At 40.4% G+C, this 21,382-nt stretch overlaps 1 protein-coding gene across 1 annotated transcript in view; it reads left to right on the top strand.

The window, feature by feature from the left end:
• Bmpr2 (bone morphogenetic protein receptor type 2) overlaps positions 1–21,382 on the top strand; it is a 101,756-nt gene that overhangs the window by 39,755 nt on the left and 40,619 nt on the right. Inside the window, exons 2-3 of the mRNA XM_038315540.1 lie at positions 5,289–5,459; positions 7,427–7,597. Of these exons, the coding sequence (XP_038171468.1) occupies positions 5,289–5,459; positions 7,427–7,597 (342 nt within the window). The remainder of the gene's footprint in view (positions 1–5,288; positions 5,460–7,426; positions 7,598–21,382) is intronic.

Consider the following 21,382-nt stretch of genomic DNA (forward strand, 5'->3'; position numbering starts at 1 on the left):
CTTGCGCTCTGGGAAAAGGATACTGTTGCTTCAGTTCTTCAGTTATGTGTCCCACGCCTGCAAGGTTTCTGTGCTGTTTATTTTAGATAGTTCATTTTGACACTTAGATAAACAGGAGCCGAGCAGAAGCCTACCCAGAATTAGTCCCTGAACTTTGTTCCAGGGCAGAGATAAGACGCGCAGACTTCTCCAGCGCAGATAACTAACTCTGTTTCAGCTGTATTGTGTGACTTCTGGGTTGTTTAGACACAGCATGGCAGTGAAACTTGAAAATTTTGCCAGTGTTGTGACTCACGCTAGTACTTCCTGCATTAAGACTTAGACAGGAACTGTGGTTTCAAGACCAGCCTGGGCTACACAGTCTCTTCCAGGGCAGCCTGGCTTCTGCGGGATACTGTCTTTCAGAGATTTTTATATTCATTCATAGTGAATTTAACAGATGTTCAGAATAGTAATCATTTATTTCACTTCCACAGTTTGTTCATCTCCACATTTTGTCTTATTAAAACAGCTTCATTTTTATTTATATTCTCTAAATTTCTTACTTTTTTTTCCAATTTTTATCTACCGTGAGTAAACTATTCACTCTAATATTTTTGCCTTCTAAATCTTTCTAGTATATAAATTGGCTATTTCTGAATTCTGAAAAAGTTTTGTAGAATTTGAAGCATGTTTCTCTGTAATTATGTATAATTTCTTGAATTTCAGATATATAGATATCATACTTTGTAGACAGAAAAAGTACAGGCTCTTCTCAAAATGTTAGATTAAATAAGATGGCCTGTTGATAAACCCGAGGTTGTTTTGTCTCTGTTGGAATCCTCCTTTCCCCCCCTTACGTTAAGTCTTCCTCATGGATTGAGCAAACTCTATTCTTTGCCTTCCTAAGTTGATAGTGTTATTATCGGATGCGTGTTCATTACGCATTTGTCAGTCACCACCAGGCAGTTCATTCCTGCCTTTCTCCTTTTGTCTACTTTTAGTTGTCAGTTATCAACTGACAGTGACAGACGTGTATTGTTATTTATGTATGTTCAGTATAAAATAATAAAAAACTATATATCATGAAAGACGGAGCAACACTTAGATTTTTTTTGTGTGTGTGTGTGTCTTTCGAGACAGGGTTTCTCTGCGTAGCCCTGGCTGTCCTGGAACTCTCTCTGTAGCCCTGGCTGTCCTGGAACTCTCTCTGTAGACCAGGCTGCCTCTGTCTCCCGAGTGCTGGGTTAAAGCTGCACCACCACCACTACTCAGCCTCTAACGTGTAGTTTCAATTTGCATTTCTCTAATGACTGGGGGGGGGTTAACATGTTTTTCCATGTGTCTAAGAACTGTAGACTGTTATCTGCAATAGGATAGTTTGACCTTTTCCTTTTTGTATCCTCGTTCCTTCTCTTGACTCATCACTTCAGCTGAGACATCCAGCAGTATGCTGAGTAAGAATGGAAAGGTGAACTAGGTGTGATGGAGCATGCTTTTAATCCCAGCACTGGGAAGGCAGGGACCAGTAGAGCTCCCGGCCAGCCAGGTCTACACAGTGAGATCCTGTCTTAGGAAAAAAGTGGAGAAAGGGACATTCCGGCCTGCAAGATGGCTCAACAGGTGTATGTACTTGTATGACCTGAATGTGATCCTTAGGACCCCACATGATCTCATGTTTTCTGACCTCCAAACACACACACACACACACACACACACACACACACACACACACACACACACACTTAAAAAGAAATCAAAGAGTGAATGCCCTTGTGTTGTTCTTGATTTTAGTGGAAATGCTTTCAGGTTTTACTATTTAGGACAATTTATGTTTTTTTCAGGGCTTTTGTGAAAGGATGTTGGATTTTGTCAAAACACATACATCTGTTGGGATGAAACTGTCATTTCTGTCCTTGAGGCCATTGGTGTGATGGTTACATGTGTTGACTTACGAATGTGGAATCGGCCCTCCCTCTTTGCCGTGGTGAATGAGCTTTTTGGTGTGTTCTTCAGTTCTCTTGGCCGGCATTTTTTTTTTTTTTTTGAGAACTTTTGCATGTTAAGCAGGGGAATTGTTCAGTAATTTTTCCTTATTTGTTATGTCTTTATAAGAAGATTTGGTACTATTCCTCCCATTTCTGTTCTGTGGAATAGAAACCATTGCTGTGGGGCTGCTACTTTTGGAGGACGCAGGTTGCCTTTATCTCCATGTTTACTGTGTGAACATCTGGAGTTGGGTCACTGGTTGGAGTTTTCTCATTGTTTTTCCCCATCCTTGTTCTTTCAGGAGAACTGCTTGCAGCGTTCAAGAGGCGATTAGATTGTTCAGGTTGAGGTGTCATTTCCCACTGCATTCTTGGTGTTGAGCCCCAGTCCTAGTTACCCCACCCGAGAACAGAATACTGTTCATGTAAACAACCATCTCTTATTTACTCCAGTGTAGCTCTCATTGCATTCCTTCTCAGGCTTCCAGACGCCTTAGAGACCCTGTTTGATCTGCAGATTTGTTTTCCTTTTCTCAGCTTTTACCAGACTCTGATAAAATGGACTTCCCTTCTGTAGTGCCCTGGTCTTTCACAAAAGATGTGAAGGACTGATTTGGAGTCTGCATTCTGAGAGAGCCCTTACTTCCTGATGCTGTTTCCTCTTGAAATGTGTTTGCTACCCTGCCAGCGATGCTGCCTTCTACCTCAGTTATCTGTCTGTCCTTTTGGTTTTTTGAGACAGGGTTTCTCTGTAGCTTTGGAGTCTGTCCTGGAACTCACTCTGTAGACCAGGCTGTCTTCAAACAGCTCACAGAGATCCGCCTGTCTCTGCCTCCCAAGTGCTGGGATTAAAGGTGTGCACCACCATCTCCTGGCATACCTGTTTTTCTGATCGGTAGCACTACATATATATTGTGATCTTTAGATATTAGTAAATATTTTCTAGAAGATTGAAACGTAGTTTAAAAGTATATACATCAAGCCACATTTCTTTTCCATTAATTGCTGTCTGTGGTTTGGTTTGTCTGAATAAACTTAATAACCAAAGATTTGACAACTGCAGCTTTCCTTATCTAGTCTGTTACCTGGCCCAGTACTTAGAAAGTACTTTGCATACCAGTAAATGTGACAGGTCTATTTATGTGAATTGGCTGGACACACAGATGTTAAGCCCTGCCATTCCTTTTCTAGACTTATTTTGGCCAGGTGGTGGTGGCCCTCCCCCTTTAATCCTAGCACTCCGGAGGCAGAGGCAGGCAGATCTCGGTGAGTTTGAGGCCACTTAGTCTACAAGAGCTCGTTCCAGGACAGGCTCCAAAGCTACAGAGAGACCCTATCTTGAAAAAACACAAAAAGCAAAAAATAACAAACATTATTTTGATAAATAATAAGCTTTGCTAAAATGCTCCTGGATTGTACTGTTCCAATTCTGTACACCTCAAATGCAATACTGATTCAAAATCCTAAGAAACTATTGGTATTCCTAGTGATTATCCTTGCTACTCTAACATTAGGAAGGTCTGTCTTAAGAAATTAAAGATCAGATGTTGCTTTTTGATAGCCTTTTACTTTTTTGATATTTTCACAATGCTGGCTAATGTTTGTTAATCACTGAATTGCATGGCAAATGCTCTATTAGAATCAGTTAAATCACATGGATATATATGAAGAAAGAGGGCTTCGCATTAAATTACATTAGATTGTCCCTTAAATATGAGGAGCCATTGAACATTTCTTCATCTGGCTGTTTTAAGTAATGCAAAATCATTTTCTTTTTTTTAAAAAATATTTATTTATTTATTATGTATACAATATTCTGCGTATATGTCTACAGGCCAGAAGAGGGCACCAGACCCCATTATAAATGGTTGTGAGCCACCATGTGGTTGCTGGGAATTGAACTCAGGACCTTTGGAATAGGAGGCAATGCTCTTAACCTCTGAGCCATCTCTCCAGCTCCCAAAATCATTTTCTTTTTGCTCAGAAGTAGTCTCAGTTTTAAAAACCTATTTAGCAAGAGTGGTAGTGCACACCTTTAATCCCAGCACTCAAGGGGAGAGCAGGTGGATCTTTGTGAGTTTGAGGCCAGACTGGTCTACAGAGAAAGTTCTAGGCCAGTCAGTCCTAAAAAGTAAGACTGTCCCTTAAAAAAAAACATATATTACATGTATATTTACTCAGACATGATCTGTATATCATGAAATTCATTCATCTGAGGTAAAGTATTCCATAACTTCTTTCTGTTAATTTGATATTTATGTAGCCATTACCACAGTATAATTTTAAAACACACACATACATCACTCTGAAAAGAAACCATATAACCATTTTTCATTATTCTCTTACCTCAGCCTATCATGTCTAATAATGTAGCTTTATACAAATGACTGTAAGGTGATAGAATTGAATACTGTAATACTTGCTAGAATTCTTATGCTCTTAGTGTTTGTTTGTTTGTTTATTTGTTTGTTTGTTTAAGGCAGGGTCTCTCTATGTTGCCCTTGCTGACCTGGAACTAGCTATGCAGACTAGGCTGCTTTTGAACTCACAGAGATCCACCTTGTCTCTGCCTGTCAAGTGCTGGGATTAAAGGTTTGCACCACCATACCCAGCCTACCTCTTTGTTTTAAAGGTTGATTTGGAACATGGTATTTCTTTTTCTTTTTTTGAGGTAGGGTCTCATTTTGTAGCTCTGGCTGTCCTGAGAGTCACTATGAGACCAGGCTAGCCTAGGACTCTCAGAGATCTGCCTGCCTCTGCCCCCTCAGTCCTGGCACTAAATGTGTACAAATCTATGCCCATTAAACATGGTCTTTCTTTTTTTTGAACAGCAGAAATATTTAATAGTAGAAATAGTAATAAGAGTTACATGAGTAAAAGAAGACTCTTTTCAGGAAGCATTTTAGAAAAGGTCTTGCATGGATGTAAAAATTAACATGCAAAAGGAAATTGCCAGAGGCTGTGGATAGAGAGACAATACAGTAGTTGAAAGCATGTGTACTGCTCTTACAGAGGACCCAAGTTCAATTACCAGCAACTATGTCAGGCAGCTCAGTCACCTGTAACCCCAGTTACAGGACCATGCACCTCCCGGCCTCTCTGGGTCACCTGTGCACACACAATAATAAAAATAAATCTTGAAGAAGGAAATTGTTGGGTAGAAATTTATTCAGCAATGAAATTTGAAGGATTTAGTAGGAAAATTTATAATCTTTTAAAAATTATGTTGTATATTAATAAAGAAATCTTACAGATTCTCTTAGTCAATAGTATTATCAGAGTAGCATCAGTTTATCATTGTGTTATTTCCCTTTTTTTTAGCTTCCCAGAATCAAGAACGGCTGTGTGCATTTAAAGATCCCTATCAACAAGACCTTGGGATAGGTGAGAGCAGAATCTCTCATGAAAATGGGACAATATTGTGCTCCAAAGGGAGCACGTGCTATGGCCTGTGGGAGAAATCCAAAGGGGACATCAATCTTGTGAAACAAGGCAAGTAATATTTTTTTAACTTAAAATCCCCCCCCCTCTCCCTCTCCCTCTCCCTCTCCCTCTGTGTGTGTGTGTGTTTGGGTGTGTGTGTGTGTTTGGGTGTGTGTGTGTGTGTTTGGGTGTGTGTGTGTTTGGGTGTGGTGTGGGTGTGTGTGTGTGTGGGGGGGTGTGTTTGGGTGTGTGTGTGTGGGTGTGTTTGGGTGTGTGTGTGTGTTTGGGTGTGTGTGTGTTTGGGTGTGTGTGTGTTTGGGTGTGTGTGTGTGTGTGTGTTTGGGTGTGTGTGTGGGTGTGTTTGGGTGTGTGTGTGTGTTTGGGTGTGTGTGTTTGCGTGTGTGTGTGTTTGAGTGTGTGTGTGTGTGTGTGTGTGTGTGTGTGTGTGGAGCTGAGAGGCACACACAGAATGTCACGCACATAGGCAGGCCTTTGCCCAGGGCCGTATCTTCAGCTTTGTTTTTCATACAGTTGGAGCTTGTCTAGTAAAGATGTGTAGGGAGATTAAAGCCCTCTCCAGAAACTGGTACATATGTATCTGTATGTTCACCCACAAAGCTCCACATTTGTAGAAGAATTTTTACTTTTGGTGTAGTTTGTTTGTTTGATAGATGAGATAGGGTCTCACTGTGTAGACCAAGATGACTGACTGACTGACTGACTGACTGACTGACGACTGACGACTGACTGACTGACTACTGACTGACTGACGACTGACCGACTGACTGACGACTGACTGACTGACTGACGACTGACTGACTGACTGACTGACTGACTGACTGACGACTGACTGACTGACTACTGACTGACTGACGACTGACCGACTGACTGACGACTGACTGACTGACTGACTGACGACTGACCGACTGACTGACGACTGACTGACTGACGACTGACTGACTGACTGACTGACTGACTGACGACTGACTGACTGACTGACTGACGACTGACCGACTGACTGACGACTGACTGACTGACGGACGACTGACTGACTGACTGACTGACGACTGACTGACTGACGACTGACTGACTGACTGACTGACTGACTGACTCTAGACCAGCCTGGCCTGGAACTCAAAGAGATCTGCCTTCCTTTGCCTCCCAAGTGTGGAGACCAAAGGCATACCATGCCTGACCTTTTAATAACATTTTAATAGCATCTTTGTCTTTATAAGTTAATATATGTGAATGAAGTGTGGGAAAAAACTACTCAGAAAAACCAAGGACTATATTCAGTTCTCTTTAAGAAATATTATTTTCATATTGATTTGTTTCCTTTAAGTACGTTTTCCATGTAAAATGGTTACATGTCTACCAGTCTTCTTTGAAAATTAGGATAATGCTATATAATAATTCCATGCTCTTCCCCCCGCGTTATTGTAAATAATTTCTGAAAACATTGTCCCTCAGCACCGTATGTCCTATGTACATGTTTCACAGTTTACTTATGTGCTTTGGATAAGACGCTTTGTCAAGGTTTTCACTGAAATGCATTATCCTGCAGTGAAAAACTTTAAACATATATAAAGGTTGTGTCTGATTTTTTTTAAAGTAGATTCTTTGATGTAGAATTAGTAGATCATAAATGTATGATTACTTTAAAGTCTCTACATTAAAATTGTTAAGGATTTTTCCAAAATTTCCATCATACATGCATTTATTATAAAATTGTATGAGAGCAACTGTCACTAACACTTGGCTATGATTGTATATTGTTATTTTAAAAATTAGGACAACTTAAATCTAAAATAGTTTGATGGCAGTTTTAGGAATAATTCTTATAATAATAGTAAAGTTAATCATAACCATGTTGTTGATTGCTTTTCCCTCATAAAATGTCTGTTGTATTCTTTACCATTTTTTCAGGTTGTTTTATGACTTATATATTACTTAGTTTTATATTACTGCAATTGTTTCATAGTTTGCGGTTCTACTTACTGTATTGTTTCCTAGCTTATTTTAATATTGTTTTGTAGGATGTTGGTCTCACATTGGTGATCCCCAAGAGTGTCACTATGAAGAATGTGTAGTAACTACCACCCCACCCTCTATTCAGAATGGAACATACCGTTTTTGCTGCTGTAGTACAGATTTATGTAATGTCAACTTTACTGAGAATTTTCCACCTCCTGATACAACACCACTCAGTAAGTATTTCAGTAACTTCTTTATAATTCCTTGCTTTATGAAAATATAAAACAGATAAACATTCAAGGTTAGTGGAAGTGAAAGGGAGAGTTCTAGCATTGTAAAATTTTATCTAAAGCCCCAAAGAGATTTACCAGCCCCAGCAAAGCATCATTATATCACTAACTAAGTCTGAATCAAGATATATTTTTCCTTTTGTCAGGAAATGGTGGTGTATGCTTGTAGTCCCAGAACTCCAAAGACTGAGGCAGTAGGATTGCAAGCCAGCCTGAGCTACCTGGTCAATTCTTGGCCAGTCTGGACTACATAACAGGGTCATGTCTCAACAAACAAAAAACCAAAACCTTAAGGAAGGGAATTAGTGATATCAAGAAAACTACAAGTAGTTGTGGTGGTGCATGTCCTTAATCTTACCCAGCACTTGGGAGACAAGCAGGTGGCTCTCTGTGGGTTTGATGCTATCCTGGTTTAGATAGCAAGTTCTAGGCCAGCCAGGGATATACAATGAGACCTTGTCTGAAAAATAAAACAACTACAAAAAAATAAAAGAAAAAAGAAGCTATAGTTTAGAGGCGTGTGCCTGTTGTCCAACTTATTCTGGAGGCTAACGAAGGGCCACTTGAGGTCATATATTAAAGTCTAGTATGAGAAATGTAGAGAAATTGTAACTCAAGAAACAGACAACAGCCAGCATTGTGGCACACACCTTTAATCCAAGCACTGGTAGGCAGTGGCAGGTCAATCTATGTGAGTTTGAGGCCAGCTTGGTCTACGTAGCATGCTCTAGACCAGCCAGAGCTCCATGGTGAGACCCTGTCAGATGAGAAACCAGAACATCAAATAAACGAACGAAAAAGCCAACCAAACAAAATAAATATTAGCAACAATGTCCTTTATAAAGGACATACATGCAAGTATAGACTAGAGGAAAAAGATAAGACCGTGATTGACACTTGCAGTACAGCTTATTGATATAGACAGGAATTGTAAAATATGCGTACATGTATTACATACACACTGTGGTGGTTTGAATGAGAATGACTCCATAGGCTCACGTGTTTGAGTGCTTGGTTTCCAGTTGGTGGAACTCTTTGGGAAGGATTAGAAGGTGAGGCCTTGTTGGAGGAAGTGTGTCATTGGGGGTGGATTTTGAGGTTCCAAAAGTCCACACCATTCCCAGTTAGCTCTTTGCCTTGTGAATCAGATATGAGCTCTCAGCTACTGCTAAGCACCATGCCTGCCTGCCCCCATGTTCCCCACCATGATGGTCCCCAATAAACTGTTTCTTTAATGAGTTACCTTGGTCGTGAGTATTTTCACAGCAATAGAAAAGTAGCAAAAACAGAAGTTGATACCAGGGAATGGCGTGTTGCTGCGACAGGTATTTTTGGGGGAATGTATGAGACTTTGTATTAAGAGAGTGGTTTAATGCTGTATGTGGTTGAATGGCCATACTAGGTCATTGGAAGTTCATCCTAGGGGCTGGGAAGAGAGTAGTGCGGAGAGTGATGTGGGCTTTGGCAGACAAGCGCAAGAGGGTTCAGAGGGGAATAATATTAGTAACTAGCCCAGAGTCCATTTTTGTGATATTTTGGCAAAGAATGTGCCTGCTTTTTGCCCTTGTACTAAGAATCTGTCTGAGTCTGTGAGTGCATGTGCCAGAGGAAGCCAGAAGGAAATGGTAGCGTTACAAGTGGTTGTAAGCTGCTCTGTGTGGTGTTGAGATCCAAAGTTTGGATTCTCTGCACGAGCATCAGATGCTTTAGCCCATCAAGCTGTCTTTCCAGCTCTGATTTCGAAGTGCTAAAAGGACTTCTCAGCTAAGCAGTAATTAGCTGCTATAATGACTAGACTGTCCCATAATTAACGGCAAAAATGTTCCGTCCCCAGAACTCATAAAAAAAGAAAAAGCTGATTATGTTGGTATGGGCTGCAATCTCAGCTCTGGGGAGACAGACAGGCAGAGAATGGAGCTCGCTGTCCAGCAAGCCAAGTTAAAAAAGAAAGCCTCAGGTCCTAGTGAGAGGCCTTCTCTCAGAAAACCAGCTGGACAGTGCCTGAGGAATTACATAAGCTTCCTGTGCACACACATAAGTGCACACACACTGCATGTACACAGATACCTACAGGTGTGTCTACACATAACACTCAACATACAGTGTGCTAAGGGCCAGTGTGGGTCAAGTGAATAAATGGACACTTTAACATTGTCTCAGTGTCACACTTCACTGACAGCAGTATTGTGGTTCAGTAGTAGTCTAAATAGATAAAATAAGAGAATAGATGAGGAAAATAGCTGTTTCATATGAAATATTATGTAACTGTTGAAGCAGACAGCTCTAAACTCAGGTAAAGGGGTCTTACCTATTATCCCAGCACTTGGAGAAGTGGAGATAGGAGGAGTTAGAGCTCAAGGCCAACCTCAGTTATTTAGCAAATTCATGACCACACTGGGTTTTATGAGATCCTGCTTCAAAAAAACTTAGTAAATAAGTAAACATACCAATAAATACTATGAAAAATACATAATGATCTTGAAAATAATTATTGCGCTAAACAAAAATGCTGGGGGCTGGAGAGATGACACAGTTGTTAAGAACACTGGCCACTCTTGCAGAGGACCCAGGCTTGATCCCAGTCCCCACATGATCGCTCACAACTGTCTGTAACCCCAGGTCCAGGGCCTCTCTCCCCTGTCCTGGCCTCCATGGGCTGTAACCCCAGGTCCAGGGCCTCTCCTCTCTCCCCTGTCCTGGCCTCCATGGGCACCATCCATGCACATGGTGCACAGACAGCGTTCAAGCAAAATACCCAGACCAATAAAATAAAAAAGGAACTAAAAATCTGGGCATATAATAATAGCATCTTACTAACATGACCATACTACAGTTTGAAGGACTATAAAGAAGCTATCTCTCCTCCCCCACCTCTTGGAGCACCTTGTTAGTCCAGACTGGCCTCTAACTCCGTGTAGCCCAGGCTAGCTACAACCCCAAATCTTCCTGTTTTCACCTCCGAGCCTTGCAGTTACAGGGATGAACCACTGTACCAGACTTACTTCTTTTTAAAAAGTGCTCCTTTGGGCTGGAGAGATGGCTCAGTGGCCAGAAGACCCAGTTTTGAGTTTTGGCATCCACATGGTGGCTCAAAATATCTGTAATTCTAGTCCCATCTGGTGCTGTCTGCTGACGTCTGAGGGCACTAGTCATGTATGTTGTGCACTGACTTATATGCATGCAAAATACTCATAAATAAAAAAAATTTAAATTAAGTTTTAAAAATTGCCTTTTTGTCCCTTTGAACCATTATATTGTTGGGCATATAGTGAGAATGCAGTAAATGCTGAATACACAAAGAGTTTGTACAAATGTATAAATTATGAAATGTTATCAAAATCTTAAAAGGAATTTTGGTGTGGTTTTTTGTTTTGTTTTGTTTTGTTTTTTTCCAAGACAAGGTTTCTCTATAGCTTTGGAGTCTGTCTTGGAACTAGTTCTTATAGACCAGGCTAGCCTCAAACTCACAGAGATCCGCCTACCTCTACCTCCCAAGTGCTGGGATTAAAGGCATGCGCCACCACTGCCTGGCTCCATAAAAAATATTTTAAGAAATTAAATTGATGCCCCTCTTCTGTACACATGTGGTACACAGACATTTATGCAGGCAAAACCTCCATACACACAAAATAAAATTTAAAAAATGTCCCCTATATAATGAAGGTATGTCTATTGAAAGCTGGGTACTGCTTCCTGCTAAGAAGACAAAGACTGTATAATTACAAGAGCAAGTGCAGATCAAAACAAAAATTATTGGCCCCTCATTTATATTCATTCTTAAGTACAAAACACTACTTTTAATTCCTTTTTACTACACCTCATAAATGAGGCATCAGACCGGGCAGTGGTGCCACACTCCTTTAGTCCCAGCACTCGGGAGGCAGAGGCAGGCAGATCTCTGAGTTCGAGGCCAGCCTGGTCTACAGAGAGAGTTCCAGGACAGGTTCCAAAGGTCTAAAACCAGGGCTGATGCACAGAGAAACCCTGTCTCAGGAAAAAAAAAAAAGTATCAGAATATTTTAGGCACTGATTTTAATTTTTTTTTAATTATGGTTTATTTAACTTTATTTTATGTGCATTGGTGTGAAGGTGTCAGATCCCCTGGAACTGGATTTTCAGACAGTTGTGAGCTGCCATGTGGGTGCTGGGAATTGAACCTGGGTCCTCGGGAAGAGCAGTCAGTGCTCTTAACCACTGAGCCATCTCTCCAGCCCCCTGATTTTAATTTTTAAAGTAATACTAGAATCCAGAAAACTTTCCCTACATACCATTATATGATCATATTTCTAAACAAACAAACATCCTTGAAAAATAGAGCCTCTTTTAGAATTTATAAAGAAAATACTCCATCACTCTACATAGTAAGGCTACATTTTAGGAAACAGCAGAAAGTACTTAGTATTCTTTGTTTATTCTGATCATTTTCTTGAAGGTTATTTTTACCTGAACAGCTCATTTCTTTTAAAAAGCACTTAGAAGTTTTTATGTATATAGGCGCTTTGGTTTCATATATGTGTGTGCAGTATGCTTGGTCCCTTCAGAGGCCAGAAGACAGCCTTATGTCTCTTGAAACTGGAGTTACAGATGGTTGTGATCCACCATTGAGGGTCTTCTGGAAGAACCGAGAGCGCTCTTAACTGCTGGACCATTTCTCTAGCCTGAGAAACTATAATTTATGTGTATGTGTGTTCCTGTGTGAGTGTCTGCCACATGTGTGCAGTTGCCCACAGAGGCAAAAACAGGGTTTCTGATCCCAGAACTGGAATTACAGGAGGTTATGCGCCACCTGATGTGGGTTCGAGTCAGGTCTTTTGGAAGAGCAACAAGTGCTCTTAGCTGACCCAGCAGCAGTAAAAGAATATATAGCTCACTGGCGATAAGAAAATAAGCTCTTTTCAGTAAAAACCATTCCCGTCTTCATTAGACAGTCTGGAATGTATATTAGTAACTAAAGTGTATAACACCAATGGACTTTTAACATGTGGTGAGAGTTTTTTTGGGAAATGTGACCGACCAATGGTGTAACCATAAATGAGTATCTAATTGTGCTGAGCCATAGAGCCACCCAGTCATTCAGGGATTACTTTGATGTAGAGTTAGGACAATGGAGAAAGGGTATACTGTAGCCTGAATAATAAAAACCCAGAGACAGTTATTGGGGTTCAACCTGAAGATCAGAAAAGCAAAGCAGCCAGACCAACTATGGGTAATCCTGCCTCCACAAATCCTCAGATTGAAATTTAGACTGAGGCCTCTCTTTCCATTTTATATTCCTCTCTAGTGCTGGGATTAAAGGCGTGCACCACCACCACCCGGCCTCTATGACTAACTAGTGTAACTCCTGGAATTAAAGGTGTGTGCCGCCACTGCCTGGCCTATATGGCTGACTAGTCTGTCTGCTTTGCACTGATCTTCAGGCAAGCTTTATTTATTAAAACACAAATAATATAGCACTATAGTATTCTATTTACTTTTAGTTTGTACTTAAGTTACAGATTTTGTGAATTTTTTGTCTGTTTTTGGTTTGGTTTTTATTTTTGAGATAGGGTCTTCCAACAAAATCCAGGCTGACCTCAAATTTACAGAGAGTTGCACCTGCCTTTTCTTTTTGAGTGCTGGGATTAAGGGGCAGTGCCTTTAGGCCTAGTGAGTTTTGTGAATTCTTATACAACTGTACTGCATATATATTTTTAGACACAGTAAGATAAGCATTTATCAATAAAATCACTACAGACTCTTGATCCTTTCTGTATTTTGGGGCTGTTATCAGAAGATTTTTTTTTCTTTCTTTCTTTTTTTTTTTTGGTTTTTTGAGACAGGGTTTCTCTGCAGCTTTTTTAGAGCCTGTCCTGGACCTAGTTCTTGTAGACCAGGCTGGCCTCAAACACACAGAGATCCACCTGCCTCTGCCTCCCGAGTGCTGGGATTAAAGGCGTGTGCCACCACCGCCCAGCTTCAGAAGATTTAAAAAGATAAAAAGTCTACTTGTGCTTTTGTTGAGACATACATGTAGTATGCTTTATTTTATTTTTTTATTTTTTTGGTTTTTTGAGACAGGGTTTCTCTGCAGCTTTAGAGCCTGCCCTGGAGCTAGCTCTTGTAGACCAGGCTGGTCTCGAACTCACAGAGATCCGCCTGCCTCTGCCTCCTGAGTGCTGATGTAGTGTGCTTTAAAGTAAATTAAATTCTAATTATCCGTATTGAGAAGAGATGTGAGCACTGTTACATTCTATCCACTCTGTATAGTCTACTCTTACTGTAGGTTACCAGCTGTCTCCAGTCCAGAGGGACACTCACTCTGAGAAGTAAAAAAGCCATTGCTATTTCCAGTTTTGTCAGTTGAAGCTTAGTTACTTATTGTATCTTCCTTGGAGATTAATTACTGTCATTAAGAAAAATAATTTTATAATTAGAACTCCAAGCTAATTATTTTTTCTGTAATTCCTAGTAGTTGAGATCTGAGATTGCCATCAAAGGCTGAAAGTCTGTTCAGTGAAGAGAATGTTAACAGATAATTTTCTAAGGCCAGACTGGCCAGAGATAAGGTTTAAGTGCTCATAATTACTGCCTTAGATTTTTGTACCCCAATTTTCAGTTTTCAAAGATTTTTCTCCTCTCTGTAGTCTGTTTTAGACTTCTAGAACCTATTTGATTGTTTTTATTTTATGGGAACTTTAAAAAGTGCTAAGTAGTTCTTGGGGCTGGAGAGATAGCCTGGGGCTGGAGAGATAGCTGGGGGCTGGGGAGATAACAGAAGACCCAGGTTCAACATCCAGCATTCACATGGTGGATCACAACCGCCTGTAACTCACACTGGATCCATGCCCTCTTCTGGCCCCCGCAGGCACTACACTACTGTAGTGCACATACAGGCATACAGGCAAGGTACATACACATAAAATAAAAATAAATCTAAATTTAAAAAATATACTAAGTAGTTCTGTACCTATTTATATACAGTTTAATGTAGACTTGACTTGAGACAAAATTATGAAATTAAGAAAAGTTAACTTCTTTTCTTTCCTTTGAGAGCTTACTTTATGAAGAGGGGATGCACAGTTTATCTTGTGCCTGGTGTCCCTGGAATCCGTTAACTTTCTCTAGGCACTGTCGTTTCTTCAATCCTTAACAATTCTGCTGTTTGCATGTTTTCCCACTGATCTTAAAATAGTAATTGTAGATAGCTATCTAATGGGGTTTTATTCATGAAATACTTGTGTTAAACTTTATGTGGTAAAGAATGTTATTCCATGTGGGATAAGCCCAGCAGTTAAACTTGTTCACTTCCCCCAGGACAGAGTTATACTGAACAGCCTCTTCAGTATCCTGTGACGTGCTTAGTGATGGCAGCTGAGCGCCTGAACACTCAGTGTGTAGCACACACTGTTCTTTTATTACTCATATGCATAAAATTTTTAATTTAACCCTTTCAGAAACATTGTGAAATAGTTACAATTGCCTTCTTTTATGTTGAGGACATTAAGGCTTAGGTATGTAAAAGTAACTTGCCTGGTGTTATATAACTAACAAGTGGTAGCCAAGATTGAATTCTGAGTGTCCTGACTCCAGGCTGTTTCATCAGTACACAAGCAATGATGCAGTGATACTTTGTTTATGTTTTAACAAATAAAGCTTGCCTGAAGATCAGAGAGGCAATGCAGCCGGCCACTAGAGAGACCTTTTACCTCTACTAATGCTCAAACTGAAAGGGCGATCCTGTCTCCCCAGACTTTGTCCTCTGACCGCAAAGGGGAAAAGCAATGATACTTTGTATTTTAACAAACAAAGCTTGCCTGAAGATCAGAGTGCAGAGCTAAGCCACTAGAGGCCAGGGAGTGGTGGCTCACACCTTTAATTCCAGGAATCAGGAGACACAGGCAGAAAGTAGAATCTCTGTTAGTTCAGGGCCAAGATTGAGTCTGTCCAAAGAGAAACAGAGCTCACACAAAGTTGATCCCAGCACGTGGGAGCACTAGGGAGGTGGAGACGGGAGTGATGTGTCTGGGTGGAGAGAGGAATATATGGCGGGATGTATGGAGACAGCAATGATATGGCGGGAGGAGACAGGCGCTCAGGGCAGCTGAGGTTTGGTAGACAGGTGGAGTCTGGAGATGCAGTGTGGGGACAGGATCGTCCCTTCGGTCGAGCATTGGAAGAAGTAAAAGGTCACTGCCTCTCTGATCTTCAGCCAAGCTTTATTTGTTAAAACATAAACAAAATATCCCTACATAATGGGCACATTTATTTTTTATTATGAGCTGGGTGAGGGGATAGATTCTTTTTTTGAAAATACTCAATCATATTTTTAAAAACTTAAGAACCCTGTCATGATTTTCACCTTAACTCTATAACAGGAAGAATTATGTGTTTCATTATTTAGTATTTTCTTAAATTGTGTAACTACAAGTTTTATATATATTTATAATTTTATTTTATGTATATGAATGTTTTACCTGTATGTATGCATGTGCATCATATAATTTTAAAAATAAAATTAGTTTCTAAGTTGATGATATCTAAGCTATAATATTTATTTATCTCGTTATACCCTGAAGAAATTTTCATCTATTTGTAAAGTCACAATTTGAAAGAAGTACATAATTATTATATTTTTGGAAATTTTTTAGAACATTTTCATGATAAGATATCTAAAATAGCTATAATTAAGCTCCCTAATTGTGTAAACAAGATAATTAAGTCAGTAGAAAAGCAGGCAAAAAACTGTATTATATGTTTAACTGAATAAACCTATTTTATTTTATTGAACTTTGGAAGTTCTTGTGTGCCAGGATATAAATGTAGAATTCTTTTGTTTTCTTTTACTTACATCATTCAGTACTTTGAAGTTGGGCCAAACAGTGAGAAACAAAGATTGAATTGCTTCTAAATTCAAGTTTAGGAAATAACATCGTAATTTATTCTGTGTTGTTAAGATTATAAATTATAATTTCCGATATCTGGCAACAAATATCTTTATCTCACACCAAAGCTCACAATCAGAAAAGCCAATACTGGCATGGGGCCACAAAAAGGCTGTGAGCTACTATAACTTTATAATGCTCAGTGTTTAGTGTTTCTGTAAGGGCATTAATTAAACAGAAAAAGGGAAGTAAGGATGGCTCAAGATCTTTGTTTACTTAAGAGGCAAAACAAGTTGCATTTTGTACTTATTAAAAGTAGAAAAGAGAACAAAAAAGTGTGCATATTTTAAGAAAGTAATTATTTTAAGTTAATTAAAAAAGGATCTGGAGCCAGGCGGTAGTGGTGCACTCAGGAGGCAGAGACAGGCGGATCTCTGTGAGTTCAAGGCCAGTCTGGTCTACAAAGTGATTTCCAGAACAGCCAGAGCTAAACAGTGAAACCCTATCTGGAAAAAAAAATGGAATCTGGAGAAATAACTCAGCAATCAAGAGCACTGGCTGCTCTTCCAGAGGTCCCGAGTTCAAATTCCAATAACCACATAACCACATGGTGGCTCACAACTGTCTATAATGGGGTCTTGGTATTCCACTCCCTGGCCCCCATAGGCTTGTAGCTATATTATCATGATACAAATGCATTTATTCCAACTTCAAAAGTTCCCATAGACTATCACAGTAGTCTCTTCTGAGACTCATGTAATCTTTAATGCAGTCCTCTGTAAAATCAAAATGAAAAATCAGATCCCATAGTTCTAACATATAATGACACAGGATATGCATTACTGTTCCCAAAAGGAGGAAGGGGAACATAGTGAAGAAATACTGGGCTAAAGCAAGACCAAAACCCAACAGAGTAAACTCTAAACTCTGCATCTCCATGTCTGGTGTTAAAGCATTCTTCAGGTCTCCAACTTCTTTTGGCTTTGTTGACTGCAACACACTTCTCTTTCTTGGGCTGGTTCCATTCCCTGCTAGCAGCTCTCCTTGACTATGTGTACAGATCCCACGATTCTGGCATCTCCAAGGCAATCCAGGCTTAAACTTCACAGCTTCACACACTGGCCTCTGTGGGCCTCCATTCAGGGACACTCGTGACATGTGCCTGGCCTCAGTGGCTTTCCTTAGCCATGGAGGGAGATATTGTGAACCCTTTCTTATGTCTTTGACTCTAAAGCCAGAACCATGTGGCCAAAGGTGCCAAATTCTGCTTTTTTTCTGGGACTAGTAGATGGCCACCTCTTTCAAATACATTTTCACCAGCTTTTTGTTTTTGATGGTTCCTTCTCTGCCTAAACTGGACATCCTGGAACTTGCTCTGTAGACCATGCTGGATATAACCTCTGAAGTCCCCCTGCCTGTGCCTCCTGAGTGCTGGGATTAAAGGTGTGCCTTACCACACTGGGCCCAAACTCATCCTTTTTATAGGGAACAAATGCCTATAACTTTATTAACCCATCATAAGGGCAAAATTCTCTTGGCTTAACTACCCTTTATAAAGAGTCCACCTTTGCATTGGATATTAAGTTTCACTGTATGAACATAGGAGGTCACGTTCAAACCATGGCAACACACAGTAAATTGTAATGTAGGTGAATCAGTGTCAAGTGCTAATGGTCTAAGTGTATCTGCACATAGTTTTGCAATTTTCAACATGTTTCATATCTTTAGAAATAAATTATACTATATAAAATTGTCACTTTAATAAAAGCAAATTAATTATATGGGTTCAGTACATTGCATGATTAGTGAGTACTGTCTGCAAATATAAAAGATTCATACTCACCAGTGAACAACATTTATTGAAGACTATCTTATCTCATATAATAGGAAGTTAATAAAGGGTTCATTCCCGGCACCCACATGTTGGCCGACAACCATCTGTAGCTCCAGCTCTTGGGGATCCCATGCCCTCTTACAGACATATGTTCAGGTAAAACACCCAGTGCACATAAAATAAAAATAAATCAATTAAAAATATATATCCGTTAGAGTCTTATCTAAAGCCATGTTTTTTTTTTTTTCTGAGTTGAGAAGATAAAAGAGAATATGTATATGTTGGGTTTGGTGGTGCACGCCTTTAATCCCTGCACTCAAGAGGCAGAGGCAACAGGATCTCTGTGAGTTTGGGGCCAGCCTGGTTTGCACAGTAAGTTCCTGGAGACTGGAGGATTGAAGCCAAGGTGTTTATTGAGTTAATTTCTTCTAGGGTTGACCACCATAAAATCACATTGCCATGCCCAAGAAGCCACCGGCCTAAAACTACCCCTGCTGTGCTTTTTATACCTGGACAATGCTTCCCGCACGTCCTGTCTGTGCGTATAAGTTAGGTGAATCTGCCCAGGCTTTGTGATTCAGCATTTGGTAGACTAGGGGAAAACGAAAGGTCTCCCAGAGATATCTGGAACCTAAGACAGTCTAGAAAATGCAGGAATTTTGCCTTCCGACCTTAGTATATCACAAGGTACAGTTTGAATTCTTGTCTCAGTATTCCCCCATCCCGCCCTCACCCCAGCTTCCCCCCATCCCGCCCTCACCCCAGTTCCCCCCCATCCCGCCCTCACCCCAGTTCTCCCCCATCCCGCCCTCACCCCAGTTCCCCCCCATCCCGCCCTCACCCCAGCCCCCCACCCCCACCATGCCACTGTCCTTTGCCTGCTATTGGTGTCTTCCTCCAGGAACACTTTGGTGCTTTTTGACCTGGACTCTAGTGACAAGTCTTTCTAATCACATCTACAGACATCCTTAGGATGTTGTCATGGACTTCCCATTTTCTCAGCGTCCTATTTTTCCACCTCATGCATGTGATTCCAGGCTAGTTCTCTTCCCAGGAGAAACAGCATTAGCTCTTTAGCAAATTTTTTGACAACTTTGAATATTTGAGCAAAATTTCTAAATAATTTTTGTTTATGTAATATGTAAGGAAATAAATCAACACTCTTAACTGTTCTACCTGATAAATATTACAGTAGCCTGAGCTAATTCAGCTGCCTGCCTGTTTGAAAGTCTAAGCCCTCAAGATGTTCAGTTATGTTTTCTAAAATAATTACTTAAGTTGTTAGCCATTTGAAAGTTATCCCGTGGTCATGAATGTGAAAGGGTTGCTGTGTGACACAGCCCATGATCCTGGTCTGATTTCCGAGTTATTGTTAGTAATGTCATAGGAACACAATCTATGTGGCTGCAGATTCAGGGGGACAGATACTTGGATCATTACAGAGATCTCACAGGGGTATGGTTGGTATTATTCATGTGTGATGATTTTAATTCAGGGATGTGTTTCATTGTTAATAACTCTTTGAAAGTGCTGGAGTACATTGCATGTTCTACTTTCTTTAATTTAATTCACTCAATGAAAAGAAAAAAACCTAGAGAATAAATTCCAAACTCAGGAGTTCTGGTCCTCTTGTTGTATTAGTCTAGGGATTTATTCTTTTACTATTTAGTTTTATGTATGTTGGTGTCTCACTTGTGTAAGGGTGTCAGTTTGGCCCTCTGGAACTGTACCTAGAGACAGTTGTGAGCTGCCACAGTGAGGTGCTGGGCATTGAACCCTAGTCCTCGGGAAGAACAGCCAGCGTTCTTACCCACTAAGCCATCTCTCCAGCCCCTAGTCTAGGAATTTATCAGAGTGGTTTGCAGGCTCTGGCTGAGCAATCCGACAATGGCTGTCTCCTGGCAGAGGGAGAAGGCAAAGTGTATAGTAGTTGTTCAATCCTTAGGATTCTAGTGTCTCGGCAGTCCCTGCTTGGTGCAGATAGAGTCCCAGAGAATTCCAGAGAGCTGCTAGTTGTCCGTTTATATTGGAATCCCAAGAAGTAAAGTATATACATACCAGCAAAGTAATGCCTCAGCAGCAGGGTAGATGAACTTGTCGGTGACAGTGAGGGTAAGCAGGTCAAAAGCAAAGATTTCCTTTTTCATTCTTTTAAGTGGGCTGCACCAGAGGGGTGACCTAGATTTAGGGCACACCTTCCCACCTCAAATAATCATTCAGGGAAATCCCTCACAGGTGTACCCAGCTGTTTGGGTTTTAATTAATTTCAGATATAGTCAGCCTGACACCCAAGATTACCCAGCACGTTAATGTGACTTAGGGAGCTGCAGAGATGGCTCAGCAGATAAGAACACTGACTGTTCTTCCAGAGGACCCAGGTTCAATTCCCAGCACCCACGTGGAAGCTCACAATTGTCTATAACTCCAGTTCCAGGGTATCTGACATTCTCCCACAGACATATATGTAGGCAAAATGCAAATGCACACGAAATAAATAAATAAATCTTTTAAAAAGTGTGTGATTTAAAATGATTAGAAACAAAGTTATTCATGGGAGCATTGTTATAGCAAAACAGAAATAATTGAATGTCCATAAGTAGAGGATAGGGTCAGCTTACTTTGCCATAATAATACAAAGAAATAGGATGAGTTTTAGAATGACTTAAAAATATATCCAGACTAAATACAAGAAAAGCATCAAGGGAATATTAAAAGAGGATGATTTCTGAATCCTACATATATAAGGAAATTTTGAAAGAACACAGATATGTTTGTGCATGTGCGTCATAGTCTAGAGTAGGCATGTTAAGATGGCACTTCGGCTGGGCAGTCATGGTGCACGCCTTGAATCCCAGCACTCAGGGTGCAGAGACAGAAGGATCTCTGTGAGTTCGAGGCTAGCCTGGTCTACAGAGGGATTTGCAGGACAGCCAGAGCTACACAGAGAAACCCTGTCTCGAAAAAGCAAACCAAAAAACCCCAAAAAACCCACCACCACCACCAACAACAAAAAAACACTCAATAGCTCTATGT

Source organism: Arvicola amphibius, chromosome 18 (genome assembly GCF_903992535.2).
Source record: "Arvicola amphibius chromosome 18, mArvAmp1.2, whole genome shotgun sequence".
Taxonomy (NCBI): domain Eukaryota; kingdom Metazoa; phylum Chordata; class Mammalia; order Rodentia; family Cricetidae; genus Arvicola; species Arvicola amphibius.